The sequence below is a fragment of the Natator depressus genome, chromosome 1 (assembly GCF_965152275.1).
Source record: "Natator depressus isolate rNatDep1 chromosome 1, rNatDep2.hap1, whole genome shotgun sequence".
NCBI classification, from domain to species: domain Eukaryota; kingdom Metazoa; phylum Chordata; order Testudines; family Cheloniidae; genus Natator; species Natator depressus.
The window spans coordinates 258,720,542-258,742,034 of NC_134234.1; the positions used below are offsets into that span (position 1 = coordinate 258,720,542).

At 46.7% G+C, this 21,493-nt stretch overlaps 2 protein-coding genes and 1 long non-coding RNA gene across 4 annotated transcripts in view; 1 reads left to right on the forward strand and 2 right to left on the reverse strand.

The window, feature by feature from the left end:
• LOC141980475 (cytochrome P450 2D14-like) overlaps positions 1 to 1,306 on the reverse strand; it is a 32,988-nt gene extending 31,682 nt beyond the window's left edge. Inside the window, exon 1 of the mRNA XM_074941726.1 lies at positions 393 to 1,306. Coding sequence (XP_074797827.1) covers positions 393 to 605 — 213 coding nt within the window. The 5' untranslated portion in view covers positions 606 to 1,306. The remainder of the gene's footprint in view (positions 1 to 392) is intronic.
• The window catches only part of LOC141980478 (uncharacterized), a 33,901-nt gene extending 12,589 nt beyond the window's left edge, over positions 1 to 21,312 (forward strand). The window contains exons 2-4 of the long non-coding RNA XR_012637567.1: positions 14,559 to 14,875; positions 15,549 to 15,822; positions 17,558 to 21,312. This is a non-coding gene — a long non-coding RNA (uncharacterized LOC141980478). The remainder of the gene's footprint in view (positions 1 to 14,558; positions 14,876 to 15,548; positions 15,823 to 17,557) is intronic.
• The window catches only part of LOC141980476 (cytochrome P450 2D17-like), a 32,398-nt gene continuing 17,508 nt past the window's right edge, over positions 6,604 to 21,493 (reverse strand). The window contains exons 4-9 of one of the 2 annotated variants that reach the window (XM_074941728.1): positions 20,222 to 20,382; positions 19,917 to 20,090; positions 16,958 to 17,099; positions 15,787 to 15,974; positions 14,597 to 14,738; positions 6,604 to 8,128 (exon numbers count right to left, since the gene is read on the reverse strand). In XM_074941728.1, coding sequence (XP_074797829.1) covers positions 7,950 to 8,128; positions 14,597 to 14,738; positions 15,787 to 15,974; positions 16,958 to 17,099; positions 19,917 to 20,090; positions 20,222 to 20,382 — 986 coding nt within the window. In that variant the 3' untranslated portion in view covers positions 6,604 to 7,949. The remainder of the gene's footprint in view (positions 8,129 to 14,596; positions 14,739 to 15,786; positions 15,975 to 16,957; positions 17,100 to 19,916; positions 20,091 to 20,221; positions 20,383 to 21,493) is intronic. The other variant, XM_074941727.1, reaches the window with a different exon arrangement.

Genomic DNA, 21,493 nt, shown 5'->3' on the forward strand with positions numbered 1-21,493 from the left:
GCTGCTTTCTCAACCATTAGAGTAGTGTGAACTAGTGTCAATGCTTTCTTTATGTTAACATTTACTTTAACAAGTATAGTGAACGATGCAAACTGGTTTACAGTTTTGATGTACATATGGTTCCATAATGTATTACTGATCAACAATTAACCAACCACCTACAGTGAGACGGGGATGTCACAAGTTCACATGATGAAAATTAGGGATGGTTTTTGCTTTGCTTTTATTCTGTTTAGCTTTTCTCCTTTTATAGATTGAAATCTTCCTGCAATGCAGTAAATAATAAGTGCAGTTCAGCTGCCACACAAGAACTGGAAACCGATCTGGCATGGCTGCTATTCACCAACCCTCTCTGCCAGTCAGTGAAAGGCATCTGTCCCTCTGGCACTTACCTCTGTTAAGGCAAGGCGAGGACATTGGAAATTGATCTGCAGCAAGTTCCCAATGAAAGGGAAGGAGACAGGACCCGGGGGGTAGTTGTTCCATCTCTTTCTGCGCTTCATGTGATCGAAAAGCAGGATAAAGACAGCACAAGAGAGGCCAAGTGTTGTGAAGCTGTTCCAGAAGGATGGGAGCTGAGACCCGAGCCAGGAGAGCAGTTCCATTGTGTCTCTCCTACCTCACTCTGTACCCCCAATACATTTTTCCCTTTCCCCTCCAACACTTTCCCTATTCCTGTTTCACCTTCTCCCAGTCTGTCTTTCTGTTTCTTTCTCCTACTTTCCCTCTCTCACTCTCCCCATCCCTCTCTTCCTTTCCCTCCGTTTTTATCTATTTCGCTAGTTATTCTATTCTAGTCACGCCCTCTCTTCTAAGAATGAAGTGCCATAAGCCTACACAGGACTTTACAAATAGCAAAGTGCTGGGCTGTGTAGTTATTGTTTCTCTTCAGCTCCTCCCCAGACCTCGTAGGAGTGGTGATGAAGGTGTGCCTGTCCCCACTTTACGCAAGCCATAATTTTACACAAAATCTGTAGGAGGAGTCACAGCTGGGGGCCGATCTTGTGATAGTTGGAGTCAAAAAACGTACCGGTGAGGACTCTTGATTCCCTCCCACTCTCTCCACCGCTTCACTTCAGCAACAGAATTAGCTAAAAAGGAAGAGGTTTGATTGGGTTTGTTACCTCTGACAGCACTATCTCGGGTTGTTGTTTTTAATATATGGCTGCTCATCCCTGTGGTATCTAACCATCACAGTGGCACTACCTAAGAAGGATCTGAGTTATCCATGACTGGAATTATAACAATTGAACATCAATCATTAATAACATAACTTAATTACAACCTAACTTTTTCAAAATCATTTATGCACATGTTTTCTAGGAGGTTTAACTACATAGAAATGTCTGTCTTACTCTGTTATTACGATCGTTCAGTCAAAGTAAAGGTGAGCCAAAGTGCTGCATTCCTTAAAAGCTCACTTTTGATTGATTTTAACATTAACTAATTAACAATTTGACTTGTAAATCCTCAGAGAAGTCAGTCAGTACGGTCAGCCCTGTGGCCTGAAGCTTAGGAAAGAAGGAAGGTAACAGAGTCAGCTCTCTGCTGGAGAGCAAGAGGAGTGGACTGAGCAAGGCAGCACCACATTTACATATGAACTTCAGATAGTTTGGGGACATAGGGGTATAACTTGGCTGAGTTTTGAACTTGCGACCCATATTTTGGAGATTATTCTGGTGGGAACGACCTGGGCAAAGCCTGAACAATGACTGAGTACAGGGTCACCCAGAAGAAGACTGATGTTTGCCACGGTCAGGTAAGAGCCCTTGGACAGAAGGAGGCCAAGTTCCAGAAAAAAGAGAGATTGTCCGTTCTTGGTTAATTGCTGGGACTGCTTTTCGTAAGAACTCTAAGGGGGCTCTTAGATCACTGATTCCCCTGGTACCATAACAAAACAAAAAATAAAATCTGAGCGGAAAGCTACAGTTGCCTGATATGGGCAGAGCTCAGCAGTGGTTCTAGTCATAGAGCAAGTGGAGGACAGAACCCCTCTGCAGTTCTGGTCACCTGGCCAGCAGTGAGTGGAGCAAAGTGGCAACTGGTCTCACCTACAGCTTGCAAGCAGACTGAGAGCTGCTGTGGGGACTATGGTGGAAGCAGAGGAGTCTACAGCATCCGTCTACACTGGCCTAAAGACTTTGGTGAGGTCTCTCTGTCCTAGCTACTGAAACTGTTATAGCAGGAGGTGGTAGAGCAAGCAGGTATGGATTTGCCTATCAAAGGCGCCTAGATTGGACATAGGGGCCCAGATTACTGAGTGGAGACCCGAGCCAAAATTAAGCAAATTGTAGCAAATCATCTAGAAAGAAGACGCTGGCCCTTGCTGCTGCCGATGCCATTGGCCGAAGGGTTACAGTACTCAGTGCCCTAAATTTGGCGAAGGTACATTGTACTCCTCGTACATAGCAAAGAGGTTTAGCTTTAAACTTTAAAGTTCTGCTTTAAGCAAAAAACTCAATTCATTCTTAACTATGGAGTTACAGTCTGGGAATCCTGGACCTACTGAAGTCAAGGTCAACCCCCCACTGATTTCGTAGGTCAGGGTTTTACTGCAAGCCTCCATAACAAACATAAGAGCTTCCACATGACTGCTCCGGTGAGCCTGCATTTTGTGAACTCATGGAGCACCAAACCTGAGCCGTCCTTTGTAGGTGATACAGCTGAGGAATTGTCACAGATTGAAGTGTCATTAGAGGAGGATTTGGAATTAATTGATAAACTGAACAGTAACAAGTCACCGGGACCAGATGGCATTCACCCAAGAGTTCTGAAAGAACTCAAATGTGAAATTGCAGAACTATTAACTATGGTTTGTAAACGGTCCTTTAAATCAGCTTCTGTACCCAATGACTGGAAGATAACTAATGTAACACCAATATTTAAAAAGGGCTCTAGAGGTGATCCCGGCAATTACAGACCGGTAAGTCTAACGTCAGTACCGGGCAAATTAGTTGAAATAATAGTAAAGAATAAAATTGTCAGACACATAGAAGAACATAAATTCTTGGGCAAAAGTCAACATGGTTTCTGTAAAGGGAAATCATGTCTTACTAATCTATTAAAGTTCTTCGAAGGGGTCAACAAACATGTGGACATCGGGGATCCAGTGGACATTGTGTACTGAGATTTCCAGAAAGCCTTTGACAAGGTCCTTCACCAAAGGCTCTTACGTAAATTAAGTTGTCATGGGATAAGAGGGAAGATCCTTTCATGGCTTGAGAACTGCTTATAAGACAGGGAACAAAGGGTAGGAATAATTGGTAAATTTTCAGAATGGAGAGGGGTAACTAGTGGTGTTCCCCAAGGGTCAGCCTTAGGACCAATCCTATTCAACGTATTCATAAATGATCTGGAGAAAGGGATAAACAATGAGGTGGCAAAGTTTGCAGATGATACTAAACTGCTCAAGATAGTTAAGACCAAAGCAGACTGTGAAGAACTTCAAAAAGATCTCACAAAACTAAGTGATTGGGCAACAAAATGGCAAATGAAATTTAATGTGGATAAAGGTAAAGTAATAAACATTGGAAAAGATAACCCCAACTACACATACAATATGATGGGGGCTAATTTAGCTACAACTAATCAGGAAAGAGATCTTGGAGTCATCGTGGTTAGTTCTCTGAAGAGGTCCACGCAGTGTGCAGCGGCAGTCAAAAGAGCAAACAGGATGTTAGGAATCATTAAAAAAGGGAGAGAGACTAAGATGGAGAATATCTTATTGCCCTTATATAAATCCATGGTACACCCACATCTTGAATACTGCACACAGATGTGGTCTCCTTATCTCAAAAAAGATATACTGGCATTGGAATAGGTTCAGAGAAGGGCAACTAAAATGATTAGGGGTTTGGAACGGGTCCCATATGAGGAGAGATTAAAGAGGCTAGGACTTTTCAGCTTGGAAAAGAGGAGTCTAAGGGGGGATATGATAGAGGTATATAAAATCATGAGTGGTGTGGAGCAAGTGAATAAGGAAAAGTTATTTACTTGTTCCCATAATATAAGAACTAGGGGCCACCAAATGAAATTAATGGGCAGCAGGTTTAAAACAAATAAAAGGAAGTTCGTCTTCACTCAGTGCAGTGCCAACCTGTGGAACTCCTGGCTTGAGGAGGTTGTGAAGGCTAGCACTATAACAGGGTTTAAAAGAGAACCGGATAAATCCATGGAGGATAAGTCCATTAATGGCTATTAGCCAGGATGGGTAAGGAATGGTGTCCCTAGCCTCTGTTTGTCAGAGGGTGGAGATGGATGGCAGGAGAGAGATCACTAGATCATTACCTGTTAGGTTCACTCCTCTGGGGCACCTGGGATTGGCCACTGTCGGCAGACAGGATGCTGGGCTGGATGGACCTTTGGTCTGACCCAGTATGGCCGTTCTTATGAGGCATGACACCATAACCAGAGCTAGCACAGAAGCCAAAACACACAACTACTCAAGGTTATGGAGAAGAGTTTGCCTTTTGGGACCTTGATTGCTCGAATTCTCTTGCAATATCACTGAATACAGGCTGAGGAGAATGTAATGGGCTGGACACACAGCAAAAGCATTGCAGTCAGACTTTAGGTGCATAAGGCACTTCAAGGTGGAAAGATTTATTTGTTTAGTTTATTACTCAGTGTTCCTGGAATGCTAATTGGGCCTTTACACAACAATAAGCAGCATTAGATGTGCACCTACCATCTCCAGGAACGCCGGCTCCATGTGGAGCTTAAGGATGATCGTCACCACTCTTGGGTCCAGACCATGGCCCCAAGCTAAGACTGGTGGGACTGAGTTTTGAGACCCAGAATATCCAGAATTTGCTGCAGAACTTCAGAATGAGACCTCCAGAGTGAGCTATCCCCAATATCTAATCACCACCAAAAGCATGGACATTGGCCCGGGGGAGCTGACTAACCTGGAGAGTTACTGGACTGGGAAGTCCACAGTGGGTGCTGGTGTAATGGAGGTGGGCGTAACTATATAGCGTGCACCCACAGGGATGTGACCAGTGTGGCTGAGATCATAGAAGGATACAACTGGGCATCCACAACGAACCCATGTGTCCATTCAGCGCTGCCTTTGCTGCATCAGGGCCGGATTTAGGGGCAGGCAACCCAGGCGATCCTAAGATGCAAAGTTATCATCTTATATGACAGGGATAAATCATGCATGTAAAGCATGCATCCAAGTCATGAAATGGGCTAGAAATGCAATAAAAGATAAGGTATTCAAAAGTTTAACAAATGGGGGAGAGGGGCGGGGGGCACCGAAGACTCTCCTTGCCTGGGACGCCATTTGGTCTAGGGCTGGCCCTGCCTACAATATTAAATAAAGAGTTATATACCTAGTGTAATGACAGGTTTCAGAGTAGCAGCCGTGTTAGTCTGTATCCGTAAAAGGAACAGGAGTACTTGTGGCACCTTAGAGACTCACAAATTTATTACAGCATAAGTTTTTGTGAGCTACAGCTCACTTCATCGGATGCATTTAGTGGAAAATATGATGGGGAGATTTTATATACACAGAGAACATGAAACAATGGGTGTTACCATATAGACTGTAACAAGAGTGATCAGGAAAGGTGAGCTATTACCAGCAGGAGAGTGGGGCGGGAGGGGGGGGGAACCTTTTGCAGTGAAAATCAAGGTGAATAACTTAGGCTTGAATAAAGACTGGGAGTGGATGTGTCATTACACAAAGTAAAACTATTTCCCCTTGTTTATTTCCCCTCCTACTGTTCTTGTAAACTGCTGGAAATGACCCACCTTGATTATCACTACAAAAGGTCCGTCCACCCCCCCTCCGCCCTTTCCATCTGGGAGTCTTAAGGATCCCTCTGTCCATCCCTACTCTTTTGGGTATTCCCCCGTTGCAGCTGACATTTGCCTGTCATGGATGAGACAGGATTCCCTTTGAACTCCATTAAGACTAGTCCTTCCTTAGGGTGCTGCTGACTAATGCGGAGGACTTCCTGCCCAACGAATGGAACACAGTGCCTCCAATGCAGTAACGTTTACCAGCATACAGTCACATTCCTAACTAGGTGTAACGGGGTCAGCACCCACCTCTCATGAGTGTCCCCTTTTCTCTGGCTGATATGCCTGCGATCCCAGGAGAAGGAATTGTGGGATAAGGAGCCTCTACACTAGGTATAAAGAAAAGGAGGACTTGTGGCACCTTAGAGACTAGCTAATTTATTAGAGCATAAGCTTTTGTGAGCTACAGCTCACTTCATCAGATGCATACAGTGGAAAATACAGTGGGGAGATTTATATACACAGAGAACATGAAACAATGGGTGTTACATACACACGGTAACCAGAGTGACCAGGAAAGGTGAGCTATCACCAGCAGGTGAGCGGGCGGGGGGGAGGGGGGAACCATTTGTAGTGATAATCAAGGTGGGCCATTTCCAGCAGTTTACAAGAACAGTAGGAGGGCAAATAAACAAAGGGAAATAGTTTTACTCTGTGTAATGATACATCCACTCCCAGTCTTTATTCAAGCCTAAGTTATTCACCTTGAGTATCACTGCAAAAGGTTCCCCCCCCTCCTCCCCCACCCGCCCCGCTCTCCTGCTGGTAACAGCTCACCTTTCCTGATCACTCTTGTTACAGTCTGTATGGTAACACCCATCTAGTCACACAGCCCAAATCTCCTTCGCACAGTAACATAGAGCGTAGACTTGATATGAAGCGCCAGAGGCAAGCAATTTTCAAGAACGAAAGAGACAGGAAGTAATAAACATTAAAGAATAAAATAGTCCTCTTTTTATTAACGTAATTTTACTATTTTGTATACAACACTCAAATTATAACAATCCTTTGCAAGGGCAAATTACAGGCTTATCATGGAAAAAACACAATATTTTGAGGCAAATTAGTGGCAATTCCTCCCATAGTCACTTTACTCTAACAGAAGAGGTTTCTATTCCAAAGAAACTGTGTTAACCCTTTTCCGGGCTGAAAGTGAAAGGAACGTGTATAATGGAAGAAGGAAGGTGTCGTGTACGGGCATAGCGTAATATCCCTTTAAATAGTTTGTGAGCCTTATTGTTCCATTCCCCATGTGCTGGTTTTTTAGAAGTTGCCAGAACCCAACCAGAGCAGCAGTGTGTAGGTGGAGGAATGCCTGGCATGTTGCGTATTTCCAATAAACACGTGTTTGGACCCCACTGTACACATGTGGTTCCCTCATATTATGTTTGTGTAAAGAGAAAAAGATAAGATCAAAACTGGAATTATACTAGGCAAACTGTTTGGTCCAAGGGCCACATCTGGGAATAGAAATTGTATGGTGAGCCATGAATGCTTACAAAATTGGGGTTGGCGTGCAGGAGGGGGTGCAGGCTCTGGGGTGGGGCAGGGGATGAGGAGTTTGGGGTGCAGGAGGGTGCTCAGGGCGCGGATCGAGGGGTTTCGAGAGAGGGAGCAAGATCAGGACTGGGGTAGGGGGTTGGGGCATGGGGAGAGCTCAGGAGGCGCAGGCTCCGAGCGGCGCTTACCTCAAGCAGTTCTCGGAAGCAGTGGCATGTCCTTTCTCCGGCTCCTACGCCGAGACATGGCCAGACGGCTCTGCACGCTGCCCCATCCGCAGGCACCGCCCCTGCAGCTCCCATAGGAGTGTGTAGGAGCCGGAGAGGGGCCATGGCGTGGCTTCTGGGAGCCGCAGACACAACACTAAGGCCAGGTCTACACTACAGGCTTATATCGGTATAATTATGTCGCTCAAGGTGTGAAAAATCCACACCCCTGAGCGACATAGTTATACCAGCCTAACCTCTGGGTAGACAGCGCTGCGTCATCAGAGCTTCTCCCATCGACACAGCTAACGCCTCTCAGGGAGGTGGCTTAACGATGCCGACGGGAGAAGCTGCCCCGTTGGAGTAGGAGCATCTTTCAGCTAAGCACTACGGCGTTCCTAAAATATATGAGGGGAACTTGGCAGAAAACAGCACTTATCTTGGGACAGCCTGGATCTGGTAGGGGTGGGGCCTGAGTGTCGCAGCAAAGTGTCCATCCTCTCGAGGCCTGGCCTGGCCCTCAGGGAGACGGATGGTGAAGTGCTGCAGGAGGCTGGTGAAGAAGAGGAAAAGCTCCATCCTGGCCAGTTGTTCCCCCAAGCAAACACGGCGACCTGCAAGCGTGGAAGTGAGAAAAGAGGGAGGAGTCAGAGAGGAGGAGGAGGAGGATACAACACCACATGTAAATGACTAGTCACTGAAGGAGTAAGACCCGTACTGCGCACCCACAGGTTGGAGTGAACAGAGAATCTGCCTCCATATGCAGCAGATGCTGAGTCTCCCTATTCCCAGACCCTGTGTGAACAGGAACAACTAGGAAATACTTCTCCAGACCGACCAATGTTCTGTTTAATCCGATTCCCTGTCTCTGATGGTGGCCAGGACCAGAAGCTTGGAGAGGGGAATTACTGCCTAGTCAGCCTGACTCAAAAGGGTCAGAGACACTCTAATGCACAGGGCTAAATCTGCAGCTGGTTAAATTGGCATAGCTCCTTCGATGTAAAAGGAGCTGTGGTAATTTACACCAGCTGACGATCTGTCCCATATGCTCTTTGTGGAATTCTTGCCTTGTAGAATCTACATGGGCAAATAAATGCCTTTTGGATAGAGAAATCTGAGGTGGAACAACATGCCCATGCTACCAGGCAGGAGACTCTGGTTCAAGTGCGATCTGGGGACATTGGTTTCCTGGACTCGAGGCAAATACAAGTGATGCATCTTCACCAATGACCCATCTCAGGCTAAACCACTGCAGCAAGCCTTTGCAGTACTCGTACAAACAGGATCACCTCACCGCCAGCCCGAAAGACTTCACTGGTCCCATATCTCCTCCCGCAGCCACTGCAAAATCCTTCTCTTGTCATAAAGGTTCCTAACGACCAACACCCCCATCTTCCTCTTTGGACTGTTCTCTTTGAAGATAGTAAAATGAAACTTTGAAGTCTATGAGCTGATACCTGAAGTGAATGAGTTACGGGTCAGACCATGTTATGAGCTGGGTGAAACCGTGTGTGACACAGGACCACAAAGGGTTACACAACTAGCCAGCTAATTGACCCAGATTCAACCTTGAGAAACGTATTAGTAGATAATGATTGTTTTGTTGTGCATTTAGATCAGGGTGGACAAACTTTTTGGCCCGAGGGCCACATCGGGATGTGAAACTGTATGGAGGGCCAGGTAGGAAAGGCTGTGCCCCCCAAACAGCCTGGCCCCTTCCCCCTATTCGCCCCCTCCCACTTCCCACCCCCTAAATGTCCCCCTCAGAACCCCCGACCCATTCAACCCCCCCTGCTCCTTGTGCCCTGACTGCCCCTAGGACCCCCTCCACCCCAAACCACCCCCCCGGGATCCAACCCCCTATCCAACCTCCCCCTGCCTGCTCCCTGTCCCCTGACTTCCCCAACCTATCCACACCCCTGCCCCCTGACAGGCCCGCAGGTCTCCCACACCTATCCAACCCCCCATGCTCCCTCTCCCCCCGAACCCTATCCACACCCCCACTCCCTGACAGGCCCCCCAGGACTCCCACACCTATCCAACTTCCCCCTGTTCCCCGACCCCTGTCCACCCCAGAACCTCCACCCCATCCAACCGCTCCCTGCTCCCTGTCCCCTGACTGCCCCCCGGGACCCTCTACCCAACCCCACCACGTGCGCTGCCGCCCACTTTCCATGACCCTCAGAGCAGCAGGAGCTCACAGCCCCACTGCCTACATGGTGGCATCACTGCGTGGCTGGGGGAGTAGTGGGGGAGGGGCCGGGGGCGAGCCTCCTGGGCCAGGAGCTCAGGGGCCGGGCAGGACGGTCCTGTGGGCCGGATGTAGCCCGCGGGCCACAGTTTGCCCACCTCTGGTTTAGATACCTATTGTTAGAGGTTGACAATGTAACCAAAGGGCTCCTGTCTATCGCTGTCAGAGATCAAAAGGAGATGTTAACATTTAGATGAACTGTCAGCGTAGTAATAGCATTGTCTTCATTTCTCTTGGAAGTATGCAGTAAACTTCCTGTAAAGGGCAGGCAATGGGCAGTTGCCTCACATTAATCCATGCAGCTAATTAGCAATGGTGCTTAGGAAATAGGAGGTTACTTCAAGACCACTACTGGTCACCCAAGGACTGCACGCTGTCAAGAGGCTGCTGGACAACTATAAAAAGAACTCTAGGGCCCTGAGCCTCTTATCTCAGATCTGCTTAAGCTTCATCAGGGGAAGTTTGAGTCACAAGACTGAGGTCTCCAGCTCCATTCTGGATCACCCTGATCTTGGCTATTGGACTTTGGACAAGAACCTGAAAAACTGATTCTGGAAAGGACTCTCTGAAATACTAGAGCTCACCCACTCTACTATGAAACTGACCTAAGCACTTTGTTCATATCTGTATGTATAATGATCTTTTAACCAATACTCTCTCTCTTTTTTCTTTTTTAATCAATCTTAGTTTTGTTAATAAGAACGGGCTGTACGTGTGTATTTGGGTAAGATCTGAGATATTCATTAACCTGATGGGCAATGTGTCCGATCCTTTGGGATTGGTAAACTTTTTATATGATGAACAAGATTTTCAGTAATCCTCATCATATCTGACTTGGGTGTCTGGGTGGGAGCTCAAGGGTGGGTTGCTTTCAGGGAACTGTATTTTGGCTTCTGGGTAACCACTAAGGTATTGTATTATAGAAGCTGTTTTGCTGCTGGCTTGGTGAATCTAAGTATTACAATAACCACCACTGTCGGGGATGGTCTGCCCCATTCTTTGCAGTCTGCCCTAATTGAGCAATCTCAGCATGCCCCCCCTCCCTGGTACCCCGGTCACACCTTGTTATGGGTTGACTCAAAACCTCATTCAAACTCATGTGTGAACATGCCTGTCACTTAAGATAGTTGTAAGAAATACTTATGGGGTCACACCTAATACAAGGCCGAATAGAATCCGCCCAGAAACTAACATCAGGTGGGTAGGGAGTTCCACTTGGTATTGTGACCAGGATGTGGGGGGAGTGGAAGGGGGTTGTGAGTCTGTGAGAGAACACACACAAACTGAGAACAGACAAAAACAGAGAGAGGCAGAGACAAAAGCAAGAAGGACAAGCAGTAATAGCCTGTGAGCGCAGTGAGACCCTAGAGAAAAGCTTTTGGGTCTGTTGGCAAAAGAGGCTTTGGGCCATAAGCCAAGAAACTGCTCCTTTTGTTACTGGTTCCTCCTGAGTTCAGAGGAGCAGGACTTTGTACATTCCTTATAAATAAACAAGACCGCATCAAAGAAAATACCTGACTCCATCAATTTCTACTTCCAACTGGAATGTCCCCAGGGCCCTGAAATTTGACGAACATAAGAACAGCCATAGTGGGTCAGACCAAAGGTCCATCTAGCCCAGTATCCTGTCTTCCAACAGTGGCCAATGCCAGGTGCCCCAGAGGGAATGAAAAGAAAAGGTAATCATCAAGTGATCCATTCCCTGGCACCCATTCCCAGCTTCTGGCAAACAGAGGCTAGGGATATCATCCTGGCTAATAGCCATTGATAGACCTAGCCTCCATGAATTTATCTAGTTCTTTTTGAAACCCTGTTATAGTCTTGGCTTCACAACATCCTCTGGCAAGGAGTTCCACAGTTTGGCTGTGCGTTGTGTGAATAAATACTTACTTTTGTTTGTTTTAAATCTGCTGCATATTAATTTCATCTGGTGATCCCTAGTTTTTGTGTTATGAGAAGGAGTAAATAACACTTCCTTATTTGCTGTCTCCACACCAGTCATGATTTTATAGACCTCAGTCATATCACCCCTTACTCTTCTCTTTTCCAAGCTGAAAAGTCCCAGCCTTATTAATCTCTCCTCATATGGAAGCCGTTCCATACCCCTCATCATTTTTGTTGACCTTTTCCAATTCCAATATCGCTTTTTTGAGATGGGGTGACCACATCTGCACACAGTGGTCAAGATATGGGCACACCATGGATTTATATAGAGGCAATATGATATTTTCTGTCTTGTTATCTCTCTCTTTCTTAAGGATTCCCAACATTGTTTGCTTTTTCTGACTGCCACTGCACACTGCGTGGATGTTTTCAGAGAACTATCCACAATGACTCCAAGATCTTTCTTGAGTGGTAACAATTAATTTAGACCCCATCATTTTACATGGATAGTTGGGATTATGTTTTCCAATGTGCATTACTTTGCATTTATCAACATTGAAGTTCATCTGCCATTTTGTTGCCCAGTCACCCAGTTCTGACAGATCCTTTTGCAGCTCTTCACAGTCTGCCTGGAACTTAACTCTCTTGGGTACTTCCGTATCATCTGCAAATTTTGCCACCTCACTGTTTACCCCCTTTTCCAGACCATTTATGAATATGGTGAATAGGACTCGTCCCCGTACAGACCCCTGGGGGGCACCACTATTTATCTCTCTCCATTCTGAAAACTGACCATTTATTTCTACCCTTAATTTCCTATCTTTTAACCAGTTACTAATCCATGAGAGAACCTTCCCTCTTATTCCATGACAGCCTTTGGTGAGGGACCTTGTCCACGTGCTTGTTGACCCCCTCAAAGACTTCTAGTAGCTTGGTGAGGCATGACTTCCCTTTACAAAAACCATGTTGACTCTTCCCCAACAAATTATGTTCCTTTATGTGTCTGACAATTTGATTCTTTACTGTAGTTTCAAGTAGCCATTCAGCCGTTGGAAAGGGGCAACACTATTATCTAGTGTGGCTGTTGAGCAAATAGGAAAGGCAGAGGTGTTGTGCTTTGTGCTGCTAAGGTACAAATACTGAGCTAGCTAACAAAAGTCCATTCTTGAATTCTGTGAGGCTCTAGACCAGCAGGTCCCAATTTTTTTTCCGGAGTGACCCCGTTTTAATGAAGTATTTCTGTCCGGAATCCCAGACTACATGGAGGAGCTAAATGGTGTCCTCTGCACAGCACGATCTCAGACACACCGTAAGTGTGAGCTCACCCCTTGTGGAGAACGCCATTTTGCTCTACAAAATGGTGTCCTCCACCCGGTGTGACTGCCTACATATGGTGCATGCGAGGTCATGCTGTACAGAGCAAAATGGCATCCTCTGCACACAAAGGATTGCCACGATCCCATGTGCTGATGGCATGGCCCCATTTGGGGTTGTGAGCTATGCTTTGGGAACCGCTGCTCCAGAGAGAGTGAAAGGCAGGCACTGACAAAGGGTGCAGGGGAAACTCTGATTGCACTGCAGTTTGGCACAAATGGAAGGTGGCTGCTCAATTGCCTGTTTACAGACTAAAATAAAATCATAAAATGAAAAACAAAAGTGGCTTTTAACCAAGGATACGTCCACACTTCGGTAGGTGTAATCTCCAGCTCAAGGAGACGTGCCTCCATTAACTCTGAGCTAGCTAGTGTGCTAAAAAGAGAAGTGTAGCCATGGGGGTGCAAGCAGTGGGAGGGGCTAACCGCCTGAGTAGGTACCTCCCATCTTGGACGGGATCATCCTCATTGCGGCCAGCCCCTCCCATTGCTCACGCTGCAGTGGCTACGCTCCTACATGCTATCACCGAGTTAGCGTGGGTGTGTATCCCCAACCTGGAACATACACCCCCAGTCTGAAGTGTAGATGTACCCGCTGAGCCAATACCAGAGCATCCTGGAAATGCGTTAGAAGCTGCCTAACTAAGTTTGTGTCACATTTTTTTCTTCGATGGGACCTCAACCCCTCTCTGCCACTGAAACGGTTGGCTGTATTGAAACAAACCTAGAGAGCACCAACCAGTCACTGGGAAAGGTTCTGTGGAAAAGCTATAATCCTGCTCAGTGCATAGACCCTCCTGTCGAAGCCCTCATGGTTCACACTGCTGGGACTCCTGGGCTGCACTCGTACAAGCCTGGCAGAGGCAGTGGCCCACTGGTTCAGGCTTCCCACTGCTGTTGATGTGGTGTCCAGGGGGTTAGGACAGACCCTACAGACCCTCCACCAGCCACAGCTGGCCTCCTTTGGTGTGTATCAGAGAATCAGTATTTCCCCCTTCCCATCTCTCGGGTGAGTTGAGAGCATACGGGAAACTGGGAACATCCATCTCCCCTTTATCCCCGACTGATCCATGTTCCCCACTGCAGTGGTCCCAGAGCCTCCAGTAAGAAACGCCTTCCTTTGATCAGGGCGCCTTGCAACAGAGAAAGAAGCATGTGGGACACAGCAATTTTGGTCATGCTTTAACAGAAAGCCTTAACTCCGACCTCATCCTTTTCCCAATAACACACACCTCACCTGCGTGCACATTGTTTCTAAACAGATTCCTGGGCTTGTAGTTAAGGTTTTCCGTTGGAGTGCAGAAGGGATTAATGTGTTGCATTCAGTATGTCCCTGTGTCTATTGGAGTATGAAGTAGTTTCTCTGGGGAGATGCAGCATGCTCATGAAGAACAGGCCCAGCTCAGCACAGACTGCACTGATCTTCCCCTTGAGGAAGCTGCTCTCCTGATGAGAGGGACATCTTGCTTTAGAGGAGACTCATTTTCCCATAACTATAGTGGGTCACATCTCATGCACTGTGCCTCATTTCCACAGGGACGGCCTCTGCCAGCTGCTCCTCCCCTTGGATTTACCTGCAGAGAAAGGCAGGAAGGCCTCTCGCTTCACAAACTGCCCATCTGCATCCAGGAAGTGCTCCGGGTAGAACTGGTGCGGCTTCTCCCAAACCGTTTCATCCTTCAGCACCGAGGTCAAGTTCGTGATGACTGTCGTCCCCTGATCCACCCCAGAGAAGGAACAGGGTACATAAGAATTGTCACACCAGAACAGGCCAGTCCCTCTGCATTCAATATCCCATCTCAAGCAGTGGCCATTGTAGGATGCTTCAGAGGAAGGCACAGAACCCAGCTCAGGTACCTCATTGTATAATCTTATAGCACAGTGGAGTGGGACGCTTTCAAGGCCCCAGCCAGTGCACAGCATATGCTCTCAAGCCCTTGTCCATTGCATGCTAGCTAGACTAAGAGTATGCAAGGGGTGTTTTCATGGTCTAATGAGGTTCAGGAGATGAAAATTGCTTCTACTCCCCAGTTGCTTCAAATATTTTCCCAAGTTAATTTTAGCTCTGGTAAGAGTGTGCTGACAGAGACTCCAAACCGCAATTCTCATTGTCTTCACAGAAAAAGTGAGATCTTTCCCCTCTCACATGCCTCAGGCCTGAGCTAGAGGAGCTTCCTCTAAGGGCGAAAGTGGAACTGAGTATTGTGTGGCTTTGGTCTCTCCAATGAGACTCTCACCAAAGAAGGCAGTAATTGCCTGTCATTGTCTCTTGTCCATTTGGAACTGGATAGACATGCACAGTGGCCTCTGAACAACCTTCAGATTATAATAGACTGTTAGTTGCTACTGTGTTGAATTTGAACTGCTGACCTAGCCGGTAGTTTCTATACAGTCAGTCAGCATTACCTTTCTCCACCTTCAAGCAGATGTACTGAATGTTAGAAAGTGCCCAAGACAAAATTACAGTCTCCCCTGTAAGGATTGAAATCCTTAGTAGTGTCTTAGCTCAATTCGTTGTTTTTTCAGATATCCAAAGACCTGTTCAAGATGGAGCTAACCACATAAACAAGGCTGTCTCTGAAGCACAAGGCCTTTTAAAACTGCACATTTGATAACTCGCCAATGGTTGTGTGATTCAGGGCCTGGTGCTCCACCCCACTCTGCATGGAACCTTGGGGAGATTCACATATGGAATGTCTGCAGCTGCAGGACATAAGTCTGCAAGGGCAGAGGAGGTCTGCATCCCCTGCCTGGCCATAGATACCTTTGGAATGAAGAAGCCTTGGAGCTCGGTGTCCCGGTATGTCATGTGAGGCACTCCAGCGGGAACAATATCCCCACAACGTTGAGTTTCATGGATCACAGCACTGGTATAAGGCATGTTCGCTTGGTCCTCCATCTGGGGTGACCTGTCCCTGCCAATCACCTTATCAATTTCCTCATGGACTTTACCTGGAAAAAGACACTTTACATCCTCCTCAATGCAACATAATGATGTACATCAACACTATAGAAATGGGGAACCTACGCATTTACCCTTAAGCTTTAAACCCTGTGGGGCAGAAATGGTCTGTCTATTTGTACAGCGCTGGGTTTATATTCGGTGAGTTTGTTAGCCACCTTCCTACCAATCACTGAGCAGTTTACAAGTGAGTCATCTCTAGGAAGTGGGCGTTCTAAGTGTCTGGGGCACTTCCTCAGGGGTCAGGAAAGATAACCAGCAGTGAGGAGAGGGGGTGGACAAACCTCCGATTTCTCTCACCTTCACACAACCAGAAAGCCTCTTTGATACCCCAGACATGAACTGCTCTGCTTCCCAACTACTAATTCCTGACCTCACAATCAGGTCTTATATGTTTGTTGAAAGCACCTGAAAGCAAGAGTGCAAGGGAGGCAGGGTGTACCTGGCTGGGGGTAAGCGGGCAAAGCAAGCCCCGTAGACAGTAGGAAAGAGAGAAATGCAGAATTAGGAGCTGAAGGAGAGCACGCTCATCTTCGGTTACTCAGCCCAACTTACATAGTCATCCTCTGTTCTATAGGCTAATAATCTCATTGTTCGAGAGATCCCACCTTATCCACTTGTGCCTCCAGCATTAGCACATTCAAGCAGGTTAGCATTTATCCCTGCAGAGACCCTAAGAGAAGGAAGAGTTACCAAGTAGCTACAAGGGTCTCAAAGTGCACTTGTCATGAAGAAAAGTGGTGAGTGCTCCCTCTGACGCTGAAATCTTTAACAGAGGCTTGCTCTCTCCTTTCTCCCTTCCCACAGGGCTTTGCTCTCCCCCTCAGAGAGTGCTCCACTGGAATTATTCCCCAATCACTGCTGTCACTGCTGCTACGGCAGCTTCATACCCCCAGAACACAAAGGTGACAGCAGATGCTAAGAAGTTCTCTGTGGAAGAACCAGTCACATCTCCACCAGTCCCCTTGCTTACACTGGATGTCAGGGTGGAGAAGCATGTACAGCAATGCCCAGCGCAGGGTGGTGGAAGTGGTCTCAGTGCCAGCAGTAAACAAGTCAACTGTTACCATACGAAGGTTGTTGTCATTGAAACTGCTCCCCGCATGCTCTTTAGCCTGAAGAGAACAAAGGAGAGCATGATTTGACCTTAGATTTTTGTTGGGGAGAGAGGAGCAGAATTGTAGATAGTGGTAATTCATATTCTCAGACTGAAAGGTTGAATTGTTTGCAGAGTACAGCAAAACACGTACATATGACAACACATGCTGTAATGGCTCCTTGGTCACATACATTTCAAGGTAATAATTTGTCCCACACATCATAGACTTCATCAGGAATACAGCTCGGGACCTTCTCCTCCTAAAACGCAGGGTATGTCTACACAGGCAATATAAGCCCAGGGTTCGGGACACTTGACTCAGCTGACCCTGTGTTAGAGAACCATGGGCTTGAGCATCTACACCGTGGTAGTCAATAGGTAGTCCGCAAGCCAAATCTGGACTGCTAGATGCTTTTGAACAGACCCTGAAATCTTTTTATTTACTTATTATTATTGTTTTTTTTCTCTCTGCAGTCTGGATCTTGTCTATACCTTGACCAAGAAATGTGGACCTTGACAAAAGTTTATTGACTACCCCTGCAGAAGTCTATGCTGATTATCAACCCTACATTAAGAATTTTCGAGCCCAGGCGCGAACCTGGGGTTCTGGCATCCACACAGTAGCAGGCAGACCTGAGTCAAACCAACCATATCCCAGACTCCCTAGCACGCTCCCAGAGTGTGGCCGCTCTAGCCTTTGACTGTGGGGAAGCTTCATGCCCACCCTGCACGTTACAGGAAGCTTGACCAGCCTGCCAACACTGCCTGACGAGCAACATGGAAGAGGCCCCTTTTCAAGAACTTTTCTTGCTTGCGCTGTCACGCCTGGGTCAGGAATTGGGCAGAGTTTCCGTGAGGCGCTGGTGGACATTTCAGCAGCATTTTCTGACCCACCAAAGTCCAGGGGTGCCGAAACAATTTTTATAGTGGGGGTGCTGATGCTGGAAACCATGTATTTGGTGTGTGTTATTACTGCTTCAAGCCAGGGGGTGCAGCAGCACCCCCAGTTCCAGCACCACTGCCAAAGACACCTGAAAGAGTTTATGAAGATGGAGGAGGAGTACCCAGGCACGGCAGACTCCCACTGGCTGATGCAACTCAGTACACTCAGCATACATGCTGGAAACTCTGCCCACAGTCTCTTGCCACCAGAGTTAAAGGAGGGTCTCCAGTCAGTCTTAGAGATTTGTGCCTCTGCAACCTCAAGAGGTTAGTGTGATCACTCACACTTGATCAGGTCAGAAATTCCATGTAGTAGCGAGCAGGGTGCAGCCAACATGCTGGCCAACAAATTAACATCAGGATTCCAAAAATTCATATACCTACCTGGGAATAACAATCTGACAGGCCCTATTCCTGCCCTGGTAGCTTCTATGAGAACAGGACCTCAGTGCTACCTACTGAACCAACAATCCCCCACCAAGTACTCTTCAGGGCCACCGTGCTTAGCGTACAAGATATGACAGGATCGCAGCACGAAGTAGTCCGGCTATCTTTTGTAATGCTGTGGATTTTATGTGTCTGTTTTCTAAGGGTTTCTTATCTCGATTTTTCTCAGACCAATTCTGTAAATTTGGACTTAGACTTCACATGGGCAATCACTAATATGCTATTTAAGAGCCAATTACGATGTAATTTGCTTTGTTTACGACTCAGAACAAGAAGCTGACATTTAGAAATTTCACACAAAATGAAAGTTTTTTAAAAACGGCTTCAGGTTAATCAAAATTTTAAAAATACTATAAAAATAAAATTAATATACAAATGAAACAAACAATAAAACAAAATAAAAGTGAAATGAAGTAATTTCTAAATGAAAAATTGAAATGTGCTGTGACAAAGTTCCTCCTCTACCTGGGTGGGTCTTGCGCTTATTGGCGGATTTGCTCGCCTTGGAGCTTCACGGCAGCCCTCAGCTTGGCCGTTTTCGTGAACCCACAGTCCAGGTCAACTCCTCCTGTGCCTGACCAGGAGTTGGGAGGTTTGGGGGGAACCCGGGCCTGCCCTCGACTCCGGGTTCCAACCCAAGGCCCTGTGGAATGCAACTGTCTAGAGTGCCTCCTGGAACAGCTGTGCGACAGCTACAACTCCCTGGGCTACTTCCCCATGGCCTCCTCCCAACCCTTTCTTTATTCCCACCATAGGACCTTCCTCCTGGTGTCTGATAATGCTTGTACTCCTCAGTCCTCCAACAGTACGCGTTCTCACGCTCAGCTCCTAATGCCTCTTGCTCCCAGCTCCTCACACGGGCACCACAAACTGAAGTGAGCTCCTTTTTAAACCCAGGTGCCCTGATTAGCCTGCCTTAATTGATTCTAGCAGCTTCTTGATTGGCTGCAGGTGTTCTAACCAGCCTGTCTGTCTTAATTGTCTCCAGACGGTTCCTGATTGTTCTGGAACCTTCCCTGTTACCTTACCCAGGGAAAAGGGACCTACTTAACCTGGGGATAATATATCTGCCTTCTATTACTCTCCTGTAGCCATTTGACCCGACCCTGTCACAGTGCTGTTCTGACAACCTCAAAACGGAATGTTTCAAGCCTATCAAAATGTTTCATTTTCATTTTTCTCGAAAGGAAATTTTGTCAAAAGTGACACGTTTCCTTGTTTCATGTTTCAGCCTCTTCTTCAGCTGATTTCTGAGCGTGAACTCATTAAACTCACTAGATAAGTGAAAACCAGAAGAAATAGAATAGCGAGCTGTTCATAGCAGTTCTATTAGCAATAGGATTTTGCTTGTAAACTTGACAACAAGGGAAGCTAACAGGGAGTGTTCCCATCACTAATACATTCACAGAGCCAAAGAGATCTACACCTGCCCCTCTCCTCCTACCTTCTCTATCTCTTGTAGAAAAGCATCAGTGAAGTCTCTCTTTTGGGTAGGATTCCAGGTCATCCTGTGCTCCTTCAGAAGCTCATTTGTGAAGTCCAGGATCTCCTTTTGGGATCGGAAGACGCTCTGTGGCACTCCAGGGATGGGCAGCAGCCAAGGTACTACGACAAGGAGCTAAGATAACAGAGTGAGAGAGAGAGAGACAACCACACCCTATGGCTCCCAGAAAAGAATCACTAAAATACAATCTTACTGATCAATCAAATGGCAGCTTCTTACTGACCAAATCATACATGCTGAGTTACCTGAGGCAGGAATCCAGCTTCTTCATTCAAGGCCTGATCAATCAAATGCAGCAACCTCTGAAATTTCTTATTGTCATAGTCAAAGCGCTCACCATAGATGAGGGAGCAGATCACATTGCTAACTGCGTTGTTTATAAGAAAATGTGGATCAAAAGGACGACCTGAAAAAACATACAGGACCAACCAAAGACATTAGGAGGCACAACAGCATTGTAGCCTGCCCCTCACTGCATGGAACATACTGAGCAAGAACCGCTAACATTTCAAGACTTCTTATGGAACAACCAGTTGAAAGTCCATGCTCATGTAAGCTGGTGTAGCCAGACAGCCAGCCCCCCGCCCCCCCCAGACCAGCATTGCTGGGAAACGGAAGCCAAAACAACAGGGCACTTAACATAAATTCCAGCACAGCCTTTGAAGCTGTGAGAAGCACAGGTGTGCTGCTACAATGTGCCTCTGGGAACATATACACAATTGGGCTCACAGCATGCAGAGGCGCTGTGACAGACATGGCTCTTAGCCCCTACTAAATAGCATGATGCACACACACCAACATCCTAGGTGGGAAAATATTTACCCTAATAAAAGGAATGTCCAGTAGGCGAAACTTATTGTTTCTCTCCCTTGCAAGTGTAAACTACTCTTGCGAGAGCTGGCGTCACCCAGACAGACCAGCCCCAATTTGGCATAAGAAAGGAGAAAGAGAATAAAGGAGTACAGAGGTATAAGTAGGGGACCTACAGCACCATGATTTTTGGAGTGCTTTTCACTATCTATCTGCTGGTCAGATAAGTGACAGCCTCCCAAGGCTTCTGCAGCTAAGAGGGTCCCTAAGCCTTGTCCCTTATTCGTCTTTCCGCGGAATTGAGTGACCGATCCTGGCTTGGCACCGCTGGAATCGAGAGATGCAAGGAGGGTAAGAAGCACCCACACCTGATCTCCTATCTTTAGTGTACACATATTTTGAAATAGAGCTCTATACTTTGTTTTCTTTCTTTGGGATCGTGGCTTCAGTTTTGTAACTTGTTTGTGTGTGTAACATCTCTACATTTAAATAAGTAGGCACTAGCAATTTTGTAACCACATGATTAGAATCTAGTTTAATAAATTTTGGTAACCATTTGTGCATAAGCCTGACTTGTTTCTCTGGTTTACTGTAAAGCAGCCAACACAATTAAAGAACCTCAGCCGTTTTGGCTATAAAGCCTGGCCATTAGGTGAGAGTACTAAGAGCCTAGCGTTGAGTTGTGCCGCCTCCACGGGGCAAACTCT